Raw genomic sequence first — 20,256 nt, 5'->3', positions numbered from 1 at the left:
ACGTTTCGCAGGAAACCGTTTCCTCCAAACGGAAAACGCAAACGAGAGTTTCTCGGACATATTCAGGTCGGTCCCTCCCCGTTATGTTCCGTTTGCTCTATTTGCTATCGTTTGGTTCTAAAACTGGTAACGGTTTCCGTAATGAATACACCCATGCTCGCCATGGTTTGGCACTATCTTACTGACAGTAACAATGTCAGCTAGCTACAATGTCTCCACTTTATAGCAGTCATATTTAATGCAACAGCTGTATTGCTTGTTTATAACTTTGTAACGTATTCTGTTTGTCAATTGAATTGAAGTTGACATCCTCGAATCTCTCTAATATCCTTCCCCAGTGTGAACTCCACATAACGCAGCTGGCAGTCTCGTCCATCGAGTCTGTGAAGTTGGTCTTCGTCAAATCTTCACCATGCCTCTGTCAGCAGCTGTCATCAGTGGAGTGCAGAAGTTGGTTCTGTACGAAACTAGAGCCGTACGTTTCACAGTATTTCCCCTAGACTTGATGAATGCATTATTCTCTCAAACATTGGCTGGAGGAAGCCTTCCATCCGTTTTGCGCATAATGCATAGCTTATTTCTTAACACATGAAGTATAGTGTTGGTATGTCCATATTACACTGTCTTAACTGTCATTTATAAACTATTACCAGGTGTTGGATATTTAGTCACGATTGCATTCAATATCTCAAATGAAAGACAGTATTTTTAGCAGACCATTTGCCCATTGTCTTATGTTATGACCTATTGTTTACAGTACATTAACACTAGATGGCAGTATGGGCTCTGGTATAACGCAGTTTCTCTGGTCCCCCGCAATGGCGGAGTTCGATTACCGATTGCTGTCCCTGGTGCTGAAATAGCGACATGTCTGCATGCCTATCGATTCGATGATAGGCTTTCTGTGGTGCCAGGTCTTAGCTTTGCTTTAAATAATGGATACATGTTTATTGGTAGGCTTCTTTGCCCGTAGTTTTCTTATGTTAAGCCTAACATTTCACGAAGCTATACACCATGTCGCAATGCTGCCATTTTTAAAATGCTGACTGGTGGCAATGATGTAATACTTGTTCAGTAATTAAAGTTGGAAATTCAAACATTGCAGATTTGAATAATAAATGTTCGATGCAACAGCATACTTATTATATATGTATAGGCTACCTGACCCTGCATGACATGAGTCATCCTCTCGCTCTCTCCCAGCTTGGATAGAAGTTGTTGTGCATAAAACCAGTCCTTTAATGCCAAATAAGTCAGTCCACCCTCAAAACAATAGCTTACTAGTGGTTGTTTCATTATGCAGTGTACGATCTATAGCTATATACTGTATCTAGCTGCTATTAATAAACTTTAAATTTCATTTTATTACACAAAATAAAGGGGGAAAGTAGTTGGCTTGAGGATAAATTCAGCCACAATTTTTTTGTTGAACTCTGGGATGTATGCGGCTAATAGTCTTCTCAAATGGGCTGCTATATTCAAGGTAAATGAAATCAAATTAGATCCAAATTGAGAGACTTCCCTGGTCTCCTGAAGTCCTCCTTTTTTTTGTGTGCAAATGTTTTCACCAAGCCCTGTAGGTCCAGGTTGCGGGACCGACTGTTTTTTTATACTGAGTATTGCCAACCCAGAAAGTCTTTCCTGAGACATTGTGCATTATTTGTCCATGGCGCTGCACACAATTTAAATTGATTCTTGAATGATGCATGTCAAGATATACCAGAGATAAGGGACTGTTGATATTACAACCACACAACTCCAATGCTGGTTCACCAGTATGAATGAAATTGCAAACAGTAAGTCCTCGAGAACTGTTGTCTGCTAAATATTATAATCTGATTATAATCTGGCAGCAATTAAGGTGAATGATAAGCTCAATTAAAGATGTTACAGAACTGCTGTATTTGAAGCACAACGCCCTTCTTCCCAGTTTCCCTGATGTTGCTATGGCAATTAAGCTGTATTTACCATCCCTGTAGTTCTCGCGTCTACAGAGAAATTGTTTTCTAAACAAAAAAAATCCTAAAGGACTACCTAAGAAACATTAGGCTCTCGGTCTGATATGTGCTTTTGAACACACTCATTGCACTGGCGCCGTCGTAGCCTTAACTACGGCATTTGTTCACTGAAGTACTAATTACTTTTTAGAGGGTTACTGTCAACTATTTTATAAAAAAAATAAAAAAATAGACTTCAATGACGGGCGCATGGGGCCCCAGAGCTCGTTGGCCCCCCTGCCTTGTGGGGGCTGCGGTGGTGTCTGGTATGCCAGTATGGGTAAGAGTACGTTGTAACATCTTAACATATACATTTTTACAACACAAAGTTACTTGCTGCTGCATTCAGAAGACGGACAGAGATGGGTCCTCATACTAAAACAACTGATAATCTGATCATCAACTTGATTTGATGCATCAGAAGTGTTCATGCTGGGCTGGGACAAAAGCGCGCAAACGCTATGGGTCTCAGCAGGACGGCCTAGGATTGAGGAACACGTTTTGTAAAGAGCCAGCATTGACTACATTGTAAGAGTTTCAGGTCAGCCCTGCCCCTTTCATTGGCTCACTCGTGTTCAGACATTAGCAACACAGAGGTGTAGATGATAGGTAGAACAGGACAGAATTAACTCAGTTCCAGACTGTACTATCAACGTGTTCATACTGGACGTCCCCGCATCAAATCTCACACCAATATAGAAACACATAAGGGTCGGAAGAAAGAGACTCATGTAGCATCTTAATTGTGTCAGTGAGAAAAGTCCTGCATGAAAAAGAAAAGCATGTCTTGTATTAAACACTGTTTTAAATTGTACTTTTCTCTCATCTTCTATCGACCAAAGCACTGCTTTCATCCCGCTGTTGAGTGAGGCTCGATGTTTCATCCATGATGTACTTTATTGTGTAATGTAATCACACACTTTCATGTGTTCTTTGATTACAGAGGTATTTCCTTGTGGGGAGCAATCACGCCCAAACCAAACACCGTGTTCTGAAAATCGACCGCACTGAGCCCAAGGACCTGGCGATTATTGATGATAAGGTGAGTTGCTGCACGTCAAACCACTGCTTTAGAGTAGCAGTGACCTTTGCCCTTGTTGTACAGCACCCCTCAGGGAAAATTGTACAATCAGTCACCTGGTCCTAAGTGTGTATGGGTGACAGATTTGGCTGATGAAGGTTTAAGAGACTACTGTACATTATCACTCATCCCCTGCAGTCAGTCATTACCACGGTGTATGAGAGTGGAGGAGATTTGTTTGTTCTCATCAGAATGATAAGGATTCTGATTGGTTTGTTATTATTGTACAGAGTGTCCACTGGTAAGCTCCCTTTCCATCCATCATCATCCTCCCATTCGTTCCTGTAGATCAGGGGCTCCCAAACTTCTTCACTCTGGGCCCCCTCCCAGCATTGGGGAACAACCCGTGCCCTGTCTATTTCTGTGGGCACAAGCACTGTTCATGACACAAACTGTTCACACCCCTCTTGGTGGAGAGAATTTTACAGATTTAAAGCTTATTTCCTGTAATTCTATTCATTTTGTCATGGGGTGCAAAGAACATTTAGCAGTTTTAAAGCTAATGGTCTTGCAATTTTATACATTTGCCTAATGTGTATTCATGTGATACTGGAGTGACAAAGAAAATTACAACATTTAAAAAATATATAAATAAATTATGACCATGGCCTTATTTCTATTACAGCATTTTGGCTGACTGTCATTCACATTCCATTCACCCTGTTCAATGTAACAGCGATAGGTTTAGGCTACTACATGATACTCAAATTTTCCCTATACCCATCATGAGGTTGCTATAACCTAGCATATGAATAAAAGTTTACAACGTAGATGCACACATGTTGAGAGAATTTTGAGCAATCAAGGTGACAGACAGTGACACAAAATACCACCTTGCAGACTCTTGCCTGCATCTAGCTGATCTAGGGTGTAATCATTAATCCAAAAGTTTATTTTGGACAAATTCAGGTATATTTATCCCCGTTCCCTTTAAGAAACGTTTTTCAACAGAATCGGCGCAATGAATAGACACCCCTGATCACACGCAAGTACAGTTCACTTTCATACCAGACACATACAACCAGCTCAGAAAGTATTCAAACCCCTTGACTTTTTCCACATTTTGTTTTACGTTACAGCCTTATTCTAAAATGTATACAATTAAATGTTTTCCTCATCAATCTACACATAATACCCCATAATGACAAAGCAAAAATAGGTTTTTAGAAATGTTAGCAAAAATAAAAAACAGAAATACCTTATTTACATAAGACCCTTTGCTATGAAACTCGAAATTGAGATCAGGCGCATACTGTTTCCATTGATAATCCTTGATGTTTCTACAACTTGATTGGAGTCCACCTGTGGTAAATTGAATTGATTGGACATGATTTGGAAAGGCACACACCTGTCTATATAAGGTCCCACAGTTGACAGTGCATGTCAGAGCAAAAACCAAGGCAGTGGTCGAAGGAATTCTCCGTAGAGCTCCGAGACAGAATTGTGTCGAGGCACAGATCTGGGGATGGGTACCAAAAAATATCTGCAGCATTGAAGTTCCCCAAGAACACAGTGGCCTCCATCATTCTTAAATGGAAATAGTTTGGAACCACTAAGACTCTTCCAAGAGCTGGCCGCCCGGCTAAACTGAGGAATCGGCGGAGAAGGGCCTCGGTCAGGGAGGTGACCAAGAACCCGATGGTCACTCTGCCACAGCTCCAGAGTTCCTCTGTGGAGAGGGAAGAACCTTCCAAAAGGACAACCATTTCTGCAGCAATCCACCAATCAGGCCTTTATGGTAGAGTGGCCAGATGGAAGCCACTCCTCAGTCAAAGGCACATGACAGCCTGCTTGGAGTTTGACAAAAGGCACTTAAAGGACTCAGACCATGAGAAACAAGATTCTCTGGTCTGATAAAACCAAGATGGAACTCTTTGGCCTGAATGCCAAGCCTCACGTCTGGAGGAAACCTGGCACCATCCCTACGGTGAAGCATGGTGGTGGCAGCATCATGCTGTGGGGATGTTTCTCAGCGGCAGGGACTGGGAGACTAGTTAAGATCGAGGGAAAGATGAACGGAGCAAAATACAGAGATCCTTGATGAAAACCTGCTCCAGAGCGCTCAGGACCTCCGACTGGAGAGAAGGTTCACCTTCCAACAGGAAAATGACCCTAAGCACACAGCCAAGACAACGCAGGAGTGGCTTTAAGTGACAGAGCTTGAGAGGATCTGTAGAATGGGAGAAACTCCCCAAATACACGTGCCAAGCTAATAGCGTCATACCCAAGAAGACTCAAGGCTTTAATCGCTGCCAAAGTTGCTTCAACAAAGTACTGAGTAAAGGGTCTGAATACTTATGTAAATGTGATATATATATTTTTAAAGATTGATGAGGGCTCCCGAGTGGCGCAGTGGTCTAAGCACAGCATCTCAGTGCTAGAGCCGTCACTACAGACCCTGGTTCGATTCCAAACTGTATCACAACCGGACGTAATTGGGAGTCCCATAGGGCGGCGCACAATTGGCCCAGCATTGTTAGGGTTTGGGCAGGCCGTCATTGTAAATAAGAATTTGTTCTTAACTGACTTGCCAAGATAAATAACATTTTGAAAAATAAACTATTTAATCTATTTTAGAATAAGGCTGTGAAGTAACAACATGTGGAAAAGTCAAGGGGTCTGAATACTTACCGAATGTACTATATATATATATGTGTGAAGCGGTTAGCAGTCAATGAAGGTTTGACTTGGAAAGGTTTTTTCAAAGACAGCTGATGTGTTATGCACTGGTCCACAAGCAAAGAGGTGAGGAGGAGAGAGCGCGTAGACAGATTTGAGAAGAAATTATATATATATATATAAATAACATTTTGAAAAATAAACTATTTAATCTATTTTAGAATAATGTACTATATATATATAGTACATTCGGTAAGTATTCAGACCCCTTGACTTTTCCACATGTTGTTACTTCACAGCCTTATTCTAAAATAGATTAAATAGTTTATTTTTCAAAATGTTATTTATATATATATATATAATTTCTTCTCAAATCTGTCTACGCGCTCTCTCCTCCTCACCTCTTTGCTTGTGGACCAGTGCATAACACATCAGCTGTCTTTGAAAAAACCTTTCCAAGTCAAACCTTCATTGACTGCTAACCGCTTCACACAGCCTACATTGTTGTCATGCTAGCAGTAAGTTGTTAATAAACCCGCTACAATCATGCAGTATAGTGAAGTCAGCAGCAATCAGTTTAGCAGTTAAACTGGCGGGCCTCGTTGGCAATAAATTAGCAAAACCAAAAGCTTACCTTGACTTGGAAGAGTTCCAGTGTTGGATAGCCATAGCCAGCTAGTTAACATAGCATCCCTCTCTGTTTGAGCCGGGTGTTTGTGTAGGCTAAACTAGCTATCTGCAATTTGACTATACTACAAAATATCTCTCTCTCTCTCTTGCTTTTCCTTAATTTTGGAAGAATTTTTTTTCTTCCCCAAACTGTTCAAATATGGGTATTTCTCTCTTTTTGAGTCAACTACTTTGTTCTGTTTGTTTGTTCTGTTAGGTGACCTTAACTGGGATATGCTTAACACCCCGGCAGTCCTACAATCTAAGCTAGATGCCCTCAATCTCACACAAATCATCAAGGAACCCACCGGGTACAACCCTAAATCCGTAAACATGGGCACCCTAATAGACATTATCCTGACCAACTTGCCCTCCAAATACACCTCTGCTGTCTTCAATCAAGATCTCAGCGATCACTGCCTCATTGCCTGTATCCGCTATGGGTCCGCGGTCAAACGACCACCCCTCATCACTGTCAAACGCTCCCTAAAACACTTCTGCGAGCAGGCCTTTCTAATCGACCTGGCCCGGGTATCCTGGAAGGATATTGACCTCATCCCGTCAGTTGAGGATGCCTGGTCATTCTTTAAAAGTTACTTCCTCACCATCTTAGACAAGCATGCTCCGTTCAAAAAATGCAGAACTAAGAACAGATATAGCTCTTGGTTCACTCCAGACCTGACTGCCCTCGACCAGCACAAAAACATCCTGTGGCGAACTGCAATAACATCGAAGAGTCCCCGCGATATGCAACTGTTCAGGGAAGTCAGGAACCAATACACGCTTTTCAAGCAGAAATTTGCATCCTGTAGCTCTAACTCCAAAAAGTTCTGGGACACTGTAAAGTCCATGGAGAACAAGAGCACCTCCTCCCAGCTGCCCACTGCACTGAGGCTAGGTTACACGGTCACCACCGATAAATCCGTGATAATCGAAAACTTCAACAAGCATTTCTCAACGGCTGGCCATTCCTTCCTCCTGGCTACTCCAACCTTGGCCAACAGCTCCGCCCCCCCCCGCTGCTACTCGCCCAAGCCTCCCCAGCTTCTCCTTTACTCAAATCCAGATAGCAGATGTTCTGAAAGAGCTGCAAAACCTGGACCCATACAAATCAGCTGGGCTTGACAATCTGGACCCTCTATTTCTGAAACTGTCCGCCGCCATTGTCGCACCCCCTATTACCAGCCTGTTCAACCTGTCCTTCGTATCATCTGAGATCCCCAAGGATTGGAAAGCTGCCGCGGTCATCCCCCTCTTCAAAGGGGGAGACACCCTGGACCCAAACTGTTACAGACCTATATCCATCCTGCCCTGCCTATCTAAGGTCTTCGAAAGCCAAGTCAACAAACAGATCACTGACCATCTCGAATCCCACCGTACCTTCTCCGCTGTGCAATCCGGTTTCCGAGCCGGTCACGGGTGCACCTCAGCCACGCTCAAGGTACTAAACGATATCATAACCGCCATCGATAAAAGAGAGTACTGTGCAGCCGTCTTCATCAACCTGGCCAAGGCTTTCGACTCTGTCAATCACCACATTCTTATCGGCAGACTCAGTAGCCTCGGTTTTTCTAATGACTGCCTTGCCTGGTTCACCAACTACTTTGCAGACAGAGTTCAGTGTGTCAAATCGGAGGGCATGTTGTCCGGTCCTCTGGCAGTCTCTATGGGGGTACCACAGGGTTCAATTCTCGGGCCGACTCTTTTCTCCGTATATATCAATGATGTTGATCTTGCTGCGGGCGATTCCTTGATCCACCTCTACGCAGACGACACCATTCTGTATACTTCTGGCCCTTCCTTGGACACTGTGCTATCTAACCTCCAAACGAGCTTCAATGCCATACAACACTCCTTCCGTGGCCTCCAACTGCTCTTAAATGCTAGTAAAACCAAATGCATGCTTTTCAACCGTTCGCTGCCTGCACCTGCACGCTCGACTAGCATCACCACCCTGGACGGTTCCGACCTAGAATATGTGGACATCTATAAGTACCTAGGTGTCTGGCTAGACTGCAAACTCTCCTTCCAGACTCTCATCAAACATCTCTAATCCAAAATCAAATCTAGAGTCGGCTTTCTATTTCGCAACAAAGCCTCCTTCACTCACGCCGCCAAACTTACCCTAGTAAAACTGACTATCCTACCGATCCTTGACTTCGGCGATGTCATCTACAAAATAGCTTCCAATACCCTACTCAGCAAACTGGATGCAGTTTATCACAGTGCCATCCGTTTTGTTACTAAAGCACCTTATACCACCCACCACTGCGACCTGTATGCTCTAGTCGGCTGGCCCTCGCTACATGTTCGTCGTCAGACCCACTGGCTCCAGGTCATCTACAAGGCTATGCTAGGTAAAGTGCCGCCTTATCTCAGTTCACTGGTCACGATGGTAACACCCACCCGTAGCACGCGCTCCAGCAGGTGTATCTCACTGATCATCCCTAAAGCCAAAACCTCATTTGGCCGCCTTTCCTTCCAGTTCTCTGCTGCCTGCGACTGGAACGAATTGCAAAAATCTCTGAAGTTGGAGACTTTTATCTCCCTCAAAAACTTTAAACATCTGCTATCTGAGCAGCTAACCGATCGCTGCAGCTGTACATAGTCCATCGGTATATAGCCCACCCAATTTACCTACCTCACCCCCATACTGTTTTTATTTATTTAATTTTCTGCTCTTTTGCACACCAGTATCTCTACTTGCACATGATCATCTGATGATTTATCACTCCAGTGTTAATCTGCTAAATTGTAATTATTCGCTCCTATGGCCTATTTATTGCCTACCTCCTCATGCCTTTTGCACACATTGTATATAGATTCTCTTTTTTTTTCTTCTACTATGTTATTGACTTGTTTATTGTTTACTCCATGTGTAACTCTGTGTTGTTGTCTGTTCACACTGCTTTGCTTTATCTTGGCCAGGTCGCAGTTGCAAATGAGAACTTGTTCTCAACTAGCCTACCTGGTTAAATAAAGGTGAAATAAAAAATTAAAAAAACTTGCCACATTTGATGTACTGCAGTGCTAGCGAGCTGTAGCTTATGCTTTCAGTACTAAATTCATTCTCTGATTCTCTGATTGGGTGGACAACATTTCAGTTCATGCTGCAAGAGTTCTGATAGGTTGGAGGACGTCCTCTGGAAGTTGTCATAATTACTGTGTAAGTCTATGGAAGGGGGTGAGAACCATGAGCCTCCTAGGTTTTGTCAATGTACCAAGAGGAGGACAGAAGCTAGCTGTCCTCCGGCTATACCATGGTACTACCCTACAGAGTGCTGCTGAGGCTATTGTAGATCTTCTTTGAAAAACAGTGTGTTCTAATACATTTTTTGGTGATGTGAATGTAGTTAGTGTAGTTTTATCTAAAAAGGGTAACTTATTTTTAATGTTTCACTTTATATTTTTATGAAATTCACTGAGGATGGTCCTCCCCTTCCTCTGCTGAGGAGCCTCCACTGGTACAGTATGTACTGTTCTGTTCTCTGCAGAAGGAATGGATGTACTGTCTGCCACGTTATGTTGTGATCACAGCAGAATTAATATTAGAAATGTTTTTCAGTGTTCTGAAATCCAAACGGCAGCACAGAAAAACAAATATTGACCAAAGCCGGGGCTTAGTCCCAAGATGTCTATGGGATGTACACTTTCTACTGCTTGCACCTGTCTCAGCCAGAAGCTCAGTTTTAAAGAATCCAGAAGCCCACTATTAACAATACATCCCTCTTGTCCCCAGCATGTCTACAACCAGCAGGAGGTGAGGGAGCTCCTGGGACGTCTGGATCTGGGCAACCGCACCAAGATGGGCCAGAAGGGCTCCTCAGGTCTGTCCCGAGCTGTGTCAGCCTATGGCATTGTGGGTAAGATAGTCCTCCTTGGACCCTCAGTCCTCACAACTTCTTCTCCTCTACCAGTTGCCATAGGAACGGCCATGAGCCTGTCGGCATGTCTTGTCTAGTGAGTACTGCACATGAGGGTTTTGGCTGAGATGTGTAGGCTAGTAGGACTGTGGTAAGGAGAGTTGATCCTGAAGCAGTCATTAAGGGCAGAAAGTGTGTTTTCTGTCCCTGTGTTGCTGTGGAAACCAGCTTTTGGAGGGTTCAGAGATATTATAGAGTTAGTGCTCCTAGCAGGCTATTTTTTAAATATTTTTTACAAGAAGCTAATCAATGCAGTCACTTGTTTTGGTTTACTTAATTGATCAAATAAAGACTTAAAAGCGTAATCCAACCCCATTCAGATGTATTTCTGGCCTTAGTCTCTATACCTGTTTCTACTCTCATAAGCACGTGACACTACCTGATCTCTCAAGGCCTTCAATGGCCACTTGAAGTTTGACAATAACCAACTTCCCGCTAGACCATTTCCCCACATTTTTCTCTTGAAAACCAATTTTGTTACTTAATTGGTAATTTCGGTATCTGAACCTGAGAGATGTATTTAGTCTTAATGCCTGGAAGAATGAAGCATCTCAAGGTGAAATGGTTGCTAATGTGGAGTTGTGATGCTCTTGCTAGTAGAAATGTCAAGCTTTGAGATCAAGTTCACACTGAACAGAGGGAAGAAGGGATCCTGAGAGGGGAGCGTCACAGCCTTATTATCCTTCTGTCTCGTTTCTGTACACACAAGCACACGCACACAAACCCATTTACTTGGAGGCTGAGTCAGATGACATTCAGTAGTTTGAACAGACAATGTTGTGAGGCTTTAATCATGGTGCCTTGTTCCAACCGTCTCCGGGCCAGTGTGTTTGTAGAATTATACCAACAGGTAATAGGTCTGACAGTAGTGTGAATGCCATTCATCCCCCATCAGCCCTGATCTACATACAGTAATGGGGAGAACAACAAACAGATGTGCGCAAGCAAGGACGCACAGGCATACACATTACAGTACCTTCGGAAAGTATTCAGACCCCTTGACTTTTCCCACATTTTGTTAGGTTACAGCCTTATTCTAAAATTGCAACCATTTTTTCTCTCGCATCAAACTACACACAATAACCCATAATGACAAAGCAAAAACTGGTTTTTAGACATTTTTGCTAATTTATTAAAAATAAAGAACTGAAATATCACATTTACATAAGTATTCAGACCCTTTACTCAGTACTTTGTTGAAGCAACTTTGGCAGCGATTAAAGCCTTGAGTCTTCTTGGGTATGACGCAATTAGCTTGGCACACATGTATTTGGGGAGTTTCTCCCATTCTACTCTGCAGATCCTCTCAAGCTCTGTCACTTAAAGCCACTCCTGCGTTGTCTTGGCTGTGTGCTTAGGGACATTGTCCTGTTGGAAGGTGAACCTTCTCTCCAGTCGGAGGTCCTCAGCGCTCTGGAGCAGGTTTTCATCAAGGATCTCTGTATTTTGCTCCGTTCATCTTTCCCTCGATCCTGACTGGTCTATCAGTCCCTGCCACTGAGAAACATCCCCACAGCATGATGCTGCCACCACCATGCTTCACCGTAGGCATGGTGCCAGGTTTCCTCCAGACGTGAGGCTTGGCATTCAGGTCAAAGAGTTCCATCTTGGTTTCATCAGACCAGAGAATCTTGTTTCTCATGGTCTGAGTCCTTTAAGTGCCTTTTGTCAAACTCCAAGCAGGCTGTCATGTGCCTTTTACTGAGGAGTGGCTTCCGTCTGGCCACTCTACCATAAAGGCTTGATTGGTGGAGTGCTTCTAGAGCTCTGTCATCTCCCTGACCAAGGCCCTTCTCCCCGGATTGCTCAGTTTGGCCAGGCGGCCAGCTCTTGGAAGATTCTTGGTGGTTCCAAACTTCTTCCATTTAAGAATGATGGAGGCCACTGTGTTCTTGGGGACCTCCAATGTTGCAGACATGTTTGTGTACCCTTCCCCAGATGTGTGCCTCAACACAATCCTGTCTCGGAGCTCTACGGACAATTCCTTCGAACTCATGGCTTGTTCTTTGCTCTGACATGTACCGTCAACTGTGGGTCCTTTATATAGACAGGTGTGTGCCTTCCAAATCATGTCCAATCAATGGTAACAGGATGCACCTGAGCTCAATTTTGAGTCTCATAGCAAAAGGTCTGTATACTTATGTAAATATGTTGGCAGTTTTTATAAATTTGTACAATTTTAGAATACCCTTTTTTTGGGTTGTCATTATGGGGTATTGTGTGAAGATTGCTGACTATTTTTCTTTATTTAATCTATTTTAATCTAATCTATAATAAGACTGTAATGTAACAAAATGTGTAAAAAGTCATTGGGTCTGAATACTTTCCAAAGGCGGTGTGTGTGTATATACACACACACACACACACACACACACACACACACACACACACACACACACACACATACTGCCGTTCAAATGTTTGGGGTCACTTAGAAATGTCCTTGTTTTTGAAAGAAAAGCAAATTTTTGGTCCATTTTAAAATAACATAAAATTGATCAGAAATACAGTGTAGACATTGTTAATGTTGTAAATTACTATTGTTGCTGGAAACGGCTGATTTTTAATGGATATCTACATAGGCGTACAGAGGCCCATTATCAGCAACCATCACTCCTGTGTTCCAATGGCACGTTGTGTTAGCTAATCCAAGTTTATCATTTTAAAAGGCTAATTGATCATTAGAAAACCCTTTTGCAATTATGTTAGCAGAGCTGAAAACTGTTGTGCTGATTTGAAGAAGCAATAAAACTGGCCTTCTTTAGACTCGTTGAGTATCTGGAGAATCAGCATTTGTGGGTTCGATTACAGGCTCAAAATGGCCAGAAACAAATAACTTTCTTCTGAAACTCGTCAGTCTATTCTTGTTCTGAGAAATTAAGGCTATTCCAAGGGAGAAATTGTCAAGAAACTGAAAATCTCGTACAATGCTGTGTACTACTCCCTTCACAGAACAGAGCAAACTGTCTCTAACCAGAATAGAAAGAGGAGTGGGAGGCCCCGGTGCACAACTGAGCAAGAAGACAAGTACATTAGTGTCTAGTTTGAGAAACAGACGCCTCACAAGTCCTCAACTGGCAGCTTCATTAAATAGTACCCGCAAAACACCAGTCTCAACGTCAACAGTGAAGAGGCGACTGAGATTCTCTGCCTTCTCGGCAGAGTTGCAAAGAAAAAGCCATATCTCAGACTGGCCAATGGAAAGAAAAGATTAAGATGGGCAAAAGAACACAGGCACTGGACAGAGGAAGATTGGGAAAAAGTGTTATGGACAGACTAATCTAAGTTTGAGGTGTTCGGATCACAAAGATCGAAGCGAAGTTTGAAGGAAACTATTATTTTGATAAAATCATTATTTATAACCTTGTGAACAAACGTCTTGACTATTTCCTATTCATTTTTCAACTCTTCATGTATGTTTTAATGGAAAACAAGGACATTTCTAAGTGACCCCAGACTTTTGAACAGTAGTGTGATATATATATATATATGAGTTGAAGTTGGAAGTTTACATACACTTAGGTTGGAGTCATTTAAAACTTGTTTTTCAACCGCTCCACAAATTTCTTGTTAAACTATAGTTTTGTTAAGTCGGTTAGGACATCTACTTTGTGCATGACACAAGTAATTAATTAATGTCTATATTCGTTTTTGACACGTTTATTCAATTTGTCACCTTAATGCATACTTTTGAATTACATTGTGAGCTAAACATTAACATTTCAAATTTAGACAGCAGTAATGTTACTGTCCCCACTACAACAAAAAAGATATACTTATGTAATTTTGTCCTTAACATTTAATTGAATTACTGTACAATTCCATTCATTCTTATGGAGGACTGCTCCTGCTAGGAAGTGCCAATATGGGTGACCGGTGGACTCTCAACGGTATCAGGAATCCAGGGTTTTATTACAGTTGAAGTCAGAAGTTTACATACACTGAGGTTGGAGTCATTAAAACTCGTTTTTCAACCACTCCACAAATTTCTTGTTAACAAACTAAAGTTTTGGCAAGTTGTTTAGGACATCTACTTTGTGCATGACACAAGTAATTTTTCCAACAATTGTTTACAGACAGATTATTTCACTTATAATTCACTGTATCACAATTCCAGTGGGTCAGAAGTATACATACACTAAGTTGACTGTGCCTTTAAACAGCTTGGGAAATTCTAGAAAATGATGTCATGGCTTTAGAAGCTTCTGATAGGCTAATTGACATCATTTGAGTCAATTGGAGGTGTACCTGTGAATGTATTTCAAGGTATACCTTCAAACTCAGTGCCTCTTTGATTGACATCATGGGAAAATCAAAAGAAATCAGCCAAGACCTCAGAAAGAAAATGGTAGACCTCCACAAGTCTGGTTCATCCTTGGGAACAATTTCCAAATGGCTGAAGGTACCACGTTCATCTGTACAAACAATGGTACGCAAGTATAAACACCATGGGACCACGCAGCCATCATACCGCTCAGGAAGAAGACGCGTTCTGTCTCCTAGAGATGAACGTACTTTGGTGCGAAAAGTGCAAATCAATCCCAGAACAACAGCCTTGTGAAGGACCTTGTGAAGATGCTGGAGGAAACAGGTACAAAAGTATCTATATCCACAGTTAACAAGTCCTATATCGACAACCTGAAAGGCCGCTCAGCAAGGAAGAAGCCACTGCTCCAAAACCGCCATAAAAAAGCCAGACCGGTTTGCAACTGCAAATACTCTACTCAGACTGCATCCAGTTTCCTATCACAGTGCCATCCGTTTTGTTACCAAATCACCTTATACCACTGCGACCTGTATGCTCTAGTCGGCTGGCCCTCGCTACATATTCGTCGCCAGACCCACTGGCTCCAGGTTATCTATAAGTCTATGCTTGGTAAAGCTCCGCCTTATCTCAGCTCACTGGTCACGATAACAACACCCACCCGTAGCACACGTTCCAGCAGGTATATCTCACTGATCATCTCCAAAGCCAACACCTCATTTGGCCACCTTTCCTCTGCTGCCAGTGACTGGAACGAATTGCAAAAATCGCTGAAGCTGGAGACTTTTATTTCCCTCACCAACTTTAAACATCAGCTATCTGAGCAGCTGCAGCTGTACATAGTCCATCTGTAAATAGCTCACCCAATCTACCTACCTCATCCCCATACTGTTTTTATTTTATTTACTTTTCTGCTCTTTTGCGCACCAGTATCTCTACTTGCACATCATCATCTGCTCATTTATCACTCCAGTGTTAATCTGCTCAATTGTAATTCTTCGCTACTATGGCCTATTTATTGCCTACCTCATGCCTTTTGCACACACTGTATATAGACTTATTTTCTTCTGTGTCATTGACTTGTTTATTGTGTTGTTGGCTTGTTTATTGTTTACTCCATGTGTAACTCTGTGTTGTTGTCTGTGTCACACTGCTTTGCTTTATCTTGGCCAGGTCGCAGTTGTAAATGAGAACTTGTTCTCAACTAGCCTACCTGGTTAAATAAAGGTGAAATAAAAAATAAAATAAAAACATGGGGACAAAGATTGTACTTTTTGGAGAAATGTCCTCTGGTCTGATGAAACAAAAATAGAACTGTTTGGCCATAATGACCATCGTTATGTTTGGAGGAAAAAGGGGGTTGGCTTGCAAGCCGAAGAACACCATCCCAACCGTGAAGAACGGGGGTGGCAGCATCATGTTGTGGGGGTGCTTTGCTGCAGTAGGGACTTGTGCACTTCACAAATAGATGGCATCATGAGGACAGAAAATTATGTGGATGTATTGAAGCAACATCTCAAGACATCAGTCAGGAAGTTAAAGCTTGGTCGCAAATGGGTCTTCCAAATGGACAATGACCCCAAGCATACTTCCAAAGTGGCTTAAGGACAACAAAGTCAAGGCATTGGAGTGGCCATTACAAAGCCCTGACCTTAATCCTACACCATCTCTGTCAGGAGGAATGGGCCAAAATTCACCCAACTTATTGTGGGAAGCTTGTAGAAGGCTACCGGAAACGCTTGACCCAAGTTAAACAATTTAAAGGCAATGCTACCAAATACTAATTGAGTGTATGTAAACTTCTGACCCACTGGGAATGTGATGAAAGAAATAAAAGCTGAAATAAATCATTCTCTCTACTATTATTCTGACATTTCACATTCATTCATACAATAAAGTGGTGATCCTAACTGACCTAAGACATTTAATTTGTACTCGGATTAAATGTCAGGAATTGTGAAAAACTGAGTTTAAATGTATTTGGCTAAGGTGTATGTCAACTTCTGACTTCAACTGTATGTGTGTGTGTGTGTGTATGTGTGTATATATATATATATATATATATATATACACACACACACACACACACACACACACACACACACAGGTGAAGTGCATGTAAGCCAGGGTGCAGGCCACCTCTGCCCATGATACCTTATCGTTTTTTACATTAAAACTATATGGGGGTGAGGGATGCTGCTATTTAGGTGCGCTCATACAGGAGTAGTAAAGGTACAGTTCACTACTTTTGTGAGAGAGAAAAATATTGTGATTTTATCAGGGAGTGCTGCAGCACCCTTAGCACACTTGCTTCCCACGGCTATGTCTCACGGTCAGTCCCTTTCAGGTGGTTAAGCATTGCACCTGTACTATCATTTCCGTACCTCAATTCCACCTCGCTAAGTTGTATTTCCTTCTTTTTTAACTTCACAGTCGTGCCAAACAGGACTTCGCTGCTGTTGCTTGCCTTTCGAACCGTTAATTATGATGACATAGTGTAGAGTGGACTCCAAAATAATTGATTCCTGGACGCAGTGGCGGATTTAGGTATAGGCGACATGGGCAGCCACCTAAGGCGGTATCTTGTCGGGGGCGGCACGGGGCACCCGCACAATTTTTTTTTGTAATGGTGACATATGAGAGATCGGTTTTCTAGCGCTCATTTGCACGTCACGTCAATGATATGTCACCGTGTGGGACTGTGGGTCAATTAACCTTGTCGGAGTGGGCTCCCTGATTTCTAGTTTGTGAGCTAGACAGGCTACTACTGCCACTCAGAAGTACGAGATGGGTTGGGGGTAGGTTGAGGTCAGGTCACCCCACTGGAAACCCAAGGTAGGGGGAGCGGGGGAATCTATCAAATAGTGCACATCTAACTTTTTGTACAGCACTAATGCAATTAGTAAAATCAGTCACAATACGAAATGCTACCAAATAAACCACAATTCATTCATAATACTGTTGAATTTTTTTCTGGTTAGTGTGAAATCGTTAAGAATAATATAAAACCAGTCTGCACACCACCAAGGTGAATTGGTTTAGTCTTGACTCTTAGTTGACAGTGTTGAGGGATGGCTAATGTATTGATGCCCGAGTGCCAAATCAACACATTTGTTTCTATTTGTCTTTGTTACTTCTTTTTGATATTTATGAGTCTTATTTTTGTATATATTGTTATATTTATATAGTTTTAAATGTTATGAATATTTATTTGTGTTTTTCCAAATGTCTGAATAAAAATTAGTTAGTGCAGAATGGTGCTTTTTTGTTGTTGTTGTTGCCGGGTGGGGCGCTGAAAGGGGTGTTCGCCCAGGGAGCCTTACAAGCTATAACCGCTACTGCCTGGACGCCTTGCACGTCGACGCCCGGTGTCGACTCCCATTTCTGAGTGTCAAGATTTGATTTCGCTAGGGATCGACTCCTAAGCTTCAGTGTTTTTGAAACGGAGGAGACTTATTAGTTGCCGTACTTCTGAGAAAATAAGCACATTCATAGCGATCCAGGGACGGGGAGAGAGAGGGGAGGTGCACAGTATGCAGGTCGGCCACCAGGCAGACAGTCAGGCCTAGTGCATGGTTCTATCTATCGGCAATCAAAAGCTGTATCTCTCAATGGAATGCTGTATCTCACAAAGAATAATGAATACGCCCCACACAAGCTAGCGCAAGGGAGAGAGGGGAGGGAGGGGCCAGGCAGAAAAACATGTCTTTGCACGCCTCGCAAATTCCCCAAAGAAGCCTAAAGTTCCTCTCTGGTTTTATTTTAAATTACACAACTTTCCCCAGGCCTTTATAGCCTATTGTCTAGTTAGGCTATAACACGGAAAATAATGTTTTTTGATAACTGCGATTTTAATTTAGTATAGGGCTGAGCGACTACTGCTTTTTGAGGTAGTCTCAGTTCGATTATAAAAAAATGATTTCGGTTTCATTATGTGGATTGAATTCTGTAACTACACAGAATAAAACAAGTAAGGAAAGTCCCATTGTGGTAGTGACTGCCTATTACTGCTTCTGACTTATTAACCACTTATTCACATTACTTTACTTTTAAATAAAATACTTCAGTTGTTGTGTATATTACATTTGTTTAATTAGATTTTATTAATTAATTCCAAGTTATTTTCTCCTCTCTATAAAGCTGTTGCCTATGCTGTCTGAGAAAATCACTATTTTAATAGTTCTTCAAAGTAAATAAGGCATACTCATAAATACCAACAATCACTTAGATCATATGTGTCAAACTCCACGGAGGGCCGAGTGTCTGCAGAGTTTTGCTCCTCCCTTGTACTTGATTGATGAGGTCATTAATTAGTGAGGTCATTAATTAGTAAGGAATTCCCTTCACCTGGTTGTCTAGGTCTGAAATGAAAGGAAAAACCAGCAGAGACTAGGCCCTCCATGGATACCTCGTGAAGCAATTGCTCTCAAAGTAGGCCTATCCCTTTTGATCAGGCATTTTCATGCCTATATGTCGCAGGCTAAAAGAAACAGGTGTACAATGGATTATGGTCATTGTAGTTAGTTTAGCGCTGAAAACGTGATAATTATGTAGAACATTGGTCTGTTGGACACTACAACTCCCTACTACATCGCACAATTCGGACATGATCTGATTTATCTCTAGAGAAACTTCAACGCAATTGAGGCATTGAAAATTGGAATTCAAATAATTGAACTGACATCGGTCAATTAGTTGTTTTAAAAACTGAAAAATAACCAACTTTTCAGTTAATCGTTCAGCACTAATGTGGTTTAAGGTTTAAACATTCACACCCACAGACACCCAATCTATTTTTCTATCTGAAATTGACGATCACTGCAATTGGCTACGTAGGTAACATGGCATGGCCTACAGAGAAACATTTCTTGGAAGTCATCTGTATTGAGCTGGATGGTGATCTAGAACAGGGGTTCTCAAACTTTTTCACTCAGGCCCCCCCTTCTGTCACAGGTCAGGTTTTCTCCCTTGAGTGTACACCAGAGGTTGCCACTGGAGAACACCCTTGGGTTACTTCTAGTATCCAGGTGACCCTGATTGGGCTTATTGGGATCACCTGCTGGATGACTATTTAGGTTCCTCTGTGGACTGGGCCAGTTGCTCAGGTCTCATGTTTTGTTCAGTGTTCTCGTGGGCCCTTGCTTTGTTGTTTTGCTATGAAGACCTTAAGTAAATATTCTGGATTTACCCTTACCTCTATCTGTTGTGTTTCTCTGTGCCTGTGTCCGAGTTCGTACTAGCACTAATGTCACACCTTCCAGCATTGGACAAATAGCTCTCTACGGTTTGCGATAACTGACATGACAAGAGGAACTGATGATGCACTGCCCAATTTCTAAATGACACCTTTTGCATTCTACTATTACAACTTTCAAGAGTGAGTTCAATTTGGGAACCACTGATCTAGGAAATCGCTCACACCGACCCAGACAAAGCAGGGAAATGGAATGTCAATGTGTCACGGCAAGAACATGGGTGGTTCTGATGATGTAAAATGGGTAAGGGTATCATTTTGAGGTACAAAATGTCCATTCTCTCATCCCCAATCCTCAAACCATTTATGCTTAATATCATTTATCCATATGAATTTATCCTATGCTGTTTCTAGGGATGTTTCTCTCATCTATCCCCAGTAGGTTATTTCCCCCAGGAGGATGCGTAACCTGTAGATTTGCCTATGGTCTCATCCCCTCCCATTAACGT

The 20,256-nt window shown here is 42.2% G+C and overlaps 1 protein-coding gene across 3 annotated transcripts in view; it reads left to right on the top strand.

The window, feature by feature from the left end:
* Positions 1 to 20,256, top strand: part of fig4a (FIG4 phosphoinositide 5-phosphatase a) — a 104,536-nt gene that overhangs the window by 237 nt on the left and 84,043 nt on the right. For 2 of the 3 annotated variants that reach the window (XM_038962327.1, XM_038962326.1), the window contains exons 2-4: positions 339 to 475; positions 2,941 to 3,039; positions 10,106 to 10,229. In XM_038962327.1, the coding sequence (XP_038818255.1) occupies positions 413 to 475; positions 2,941 to 3,039; positions 10,106 to 10,229 (286 nt within the window). In that variant the 5' untranslated portion in view covers positions 339 to 412. The remainder of the gene's footprint in view (positions 1 to 338; positions 476 to 2,940; positions 3,040 to 10,105; positions 10,230 to 20,256) is intronic. The other variant, XM_038962328.1, reaches the window with a different exon arrangement.

This window comes from Salvelinus namaycush, chromosome 24 (assembly GCF_016432855.1).
Source record: "Salvelinus namaycush isolate Seneca chromosome 24, SaNama_1.0, whole genome shotgun sequence".
In the NCBI taxonomy this organism is placed as follows: Eukaryota; Metazoa; Chordata; class Actinopteri; order Salmoniformes; family Salmonidae; genus Salvelinus; species Salvelinus namaycush.
This window is presented reverse-complemented; position numbering and strand designations above follow the sequence as displayed.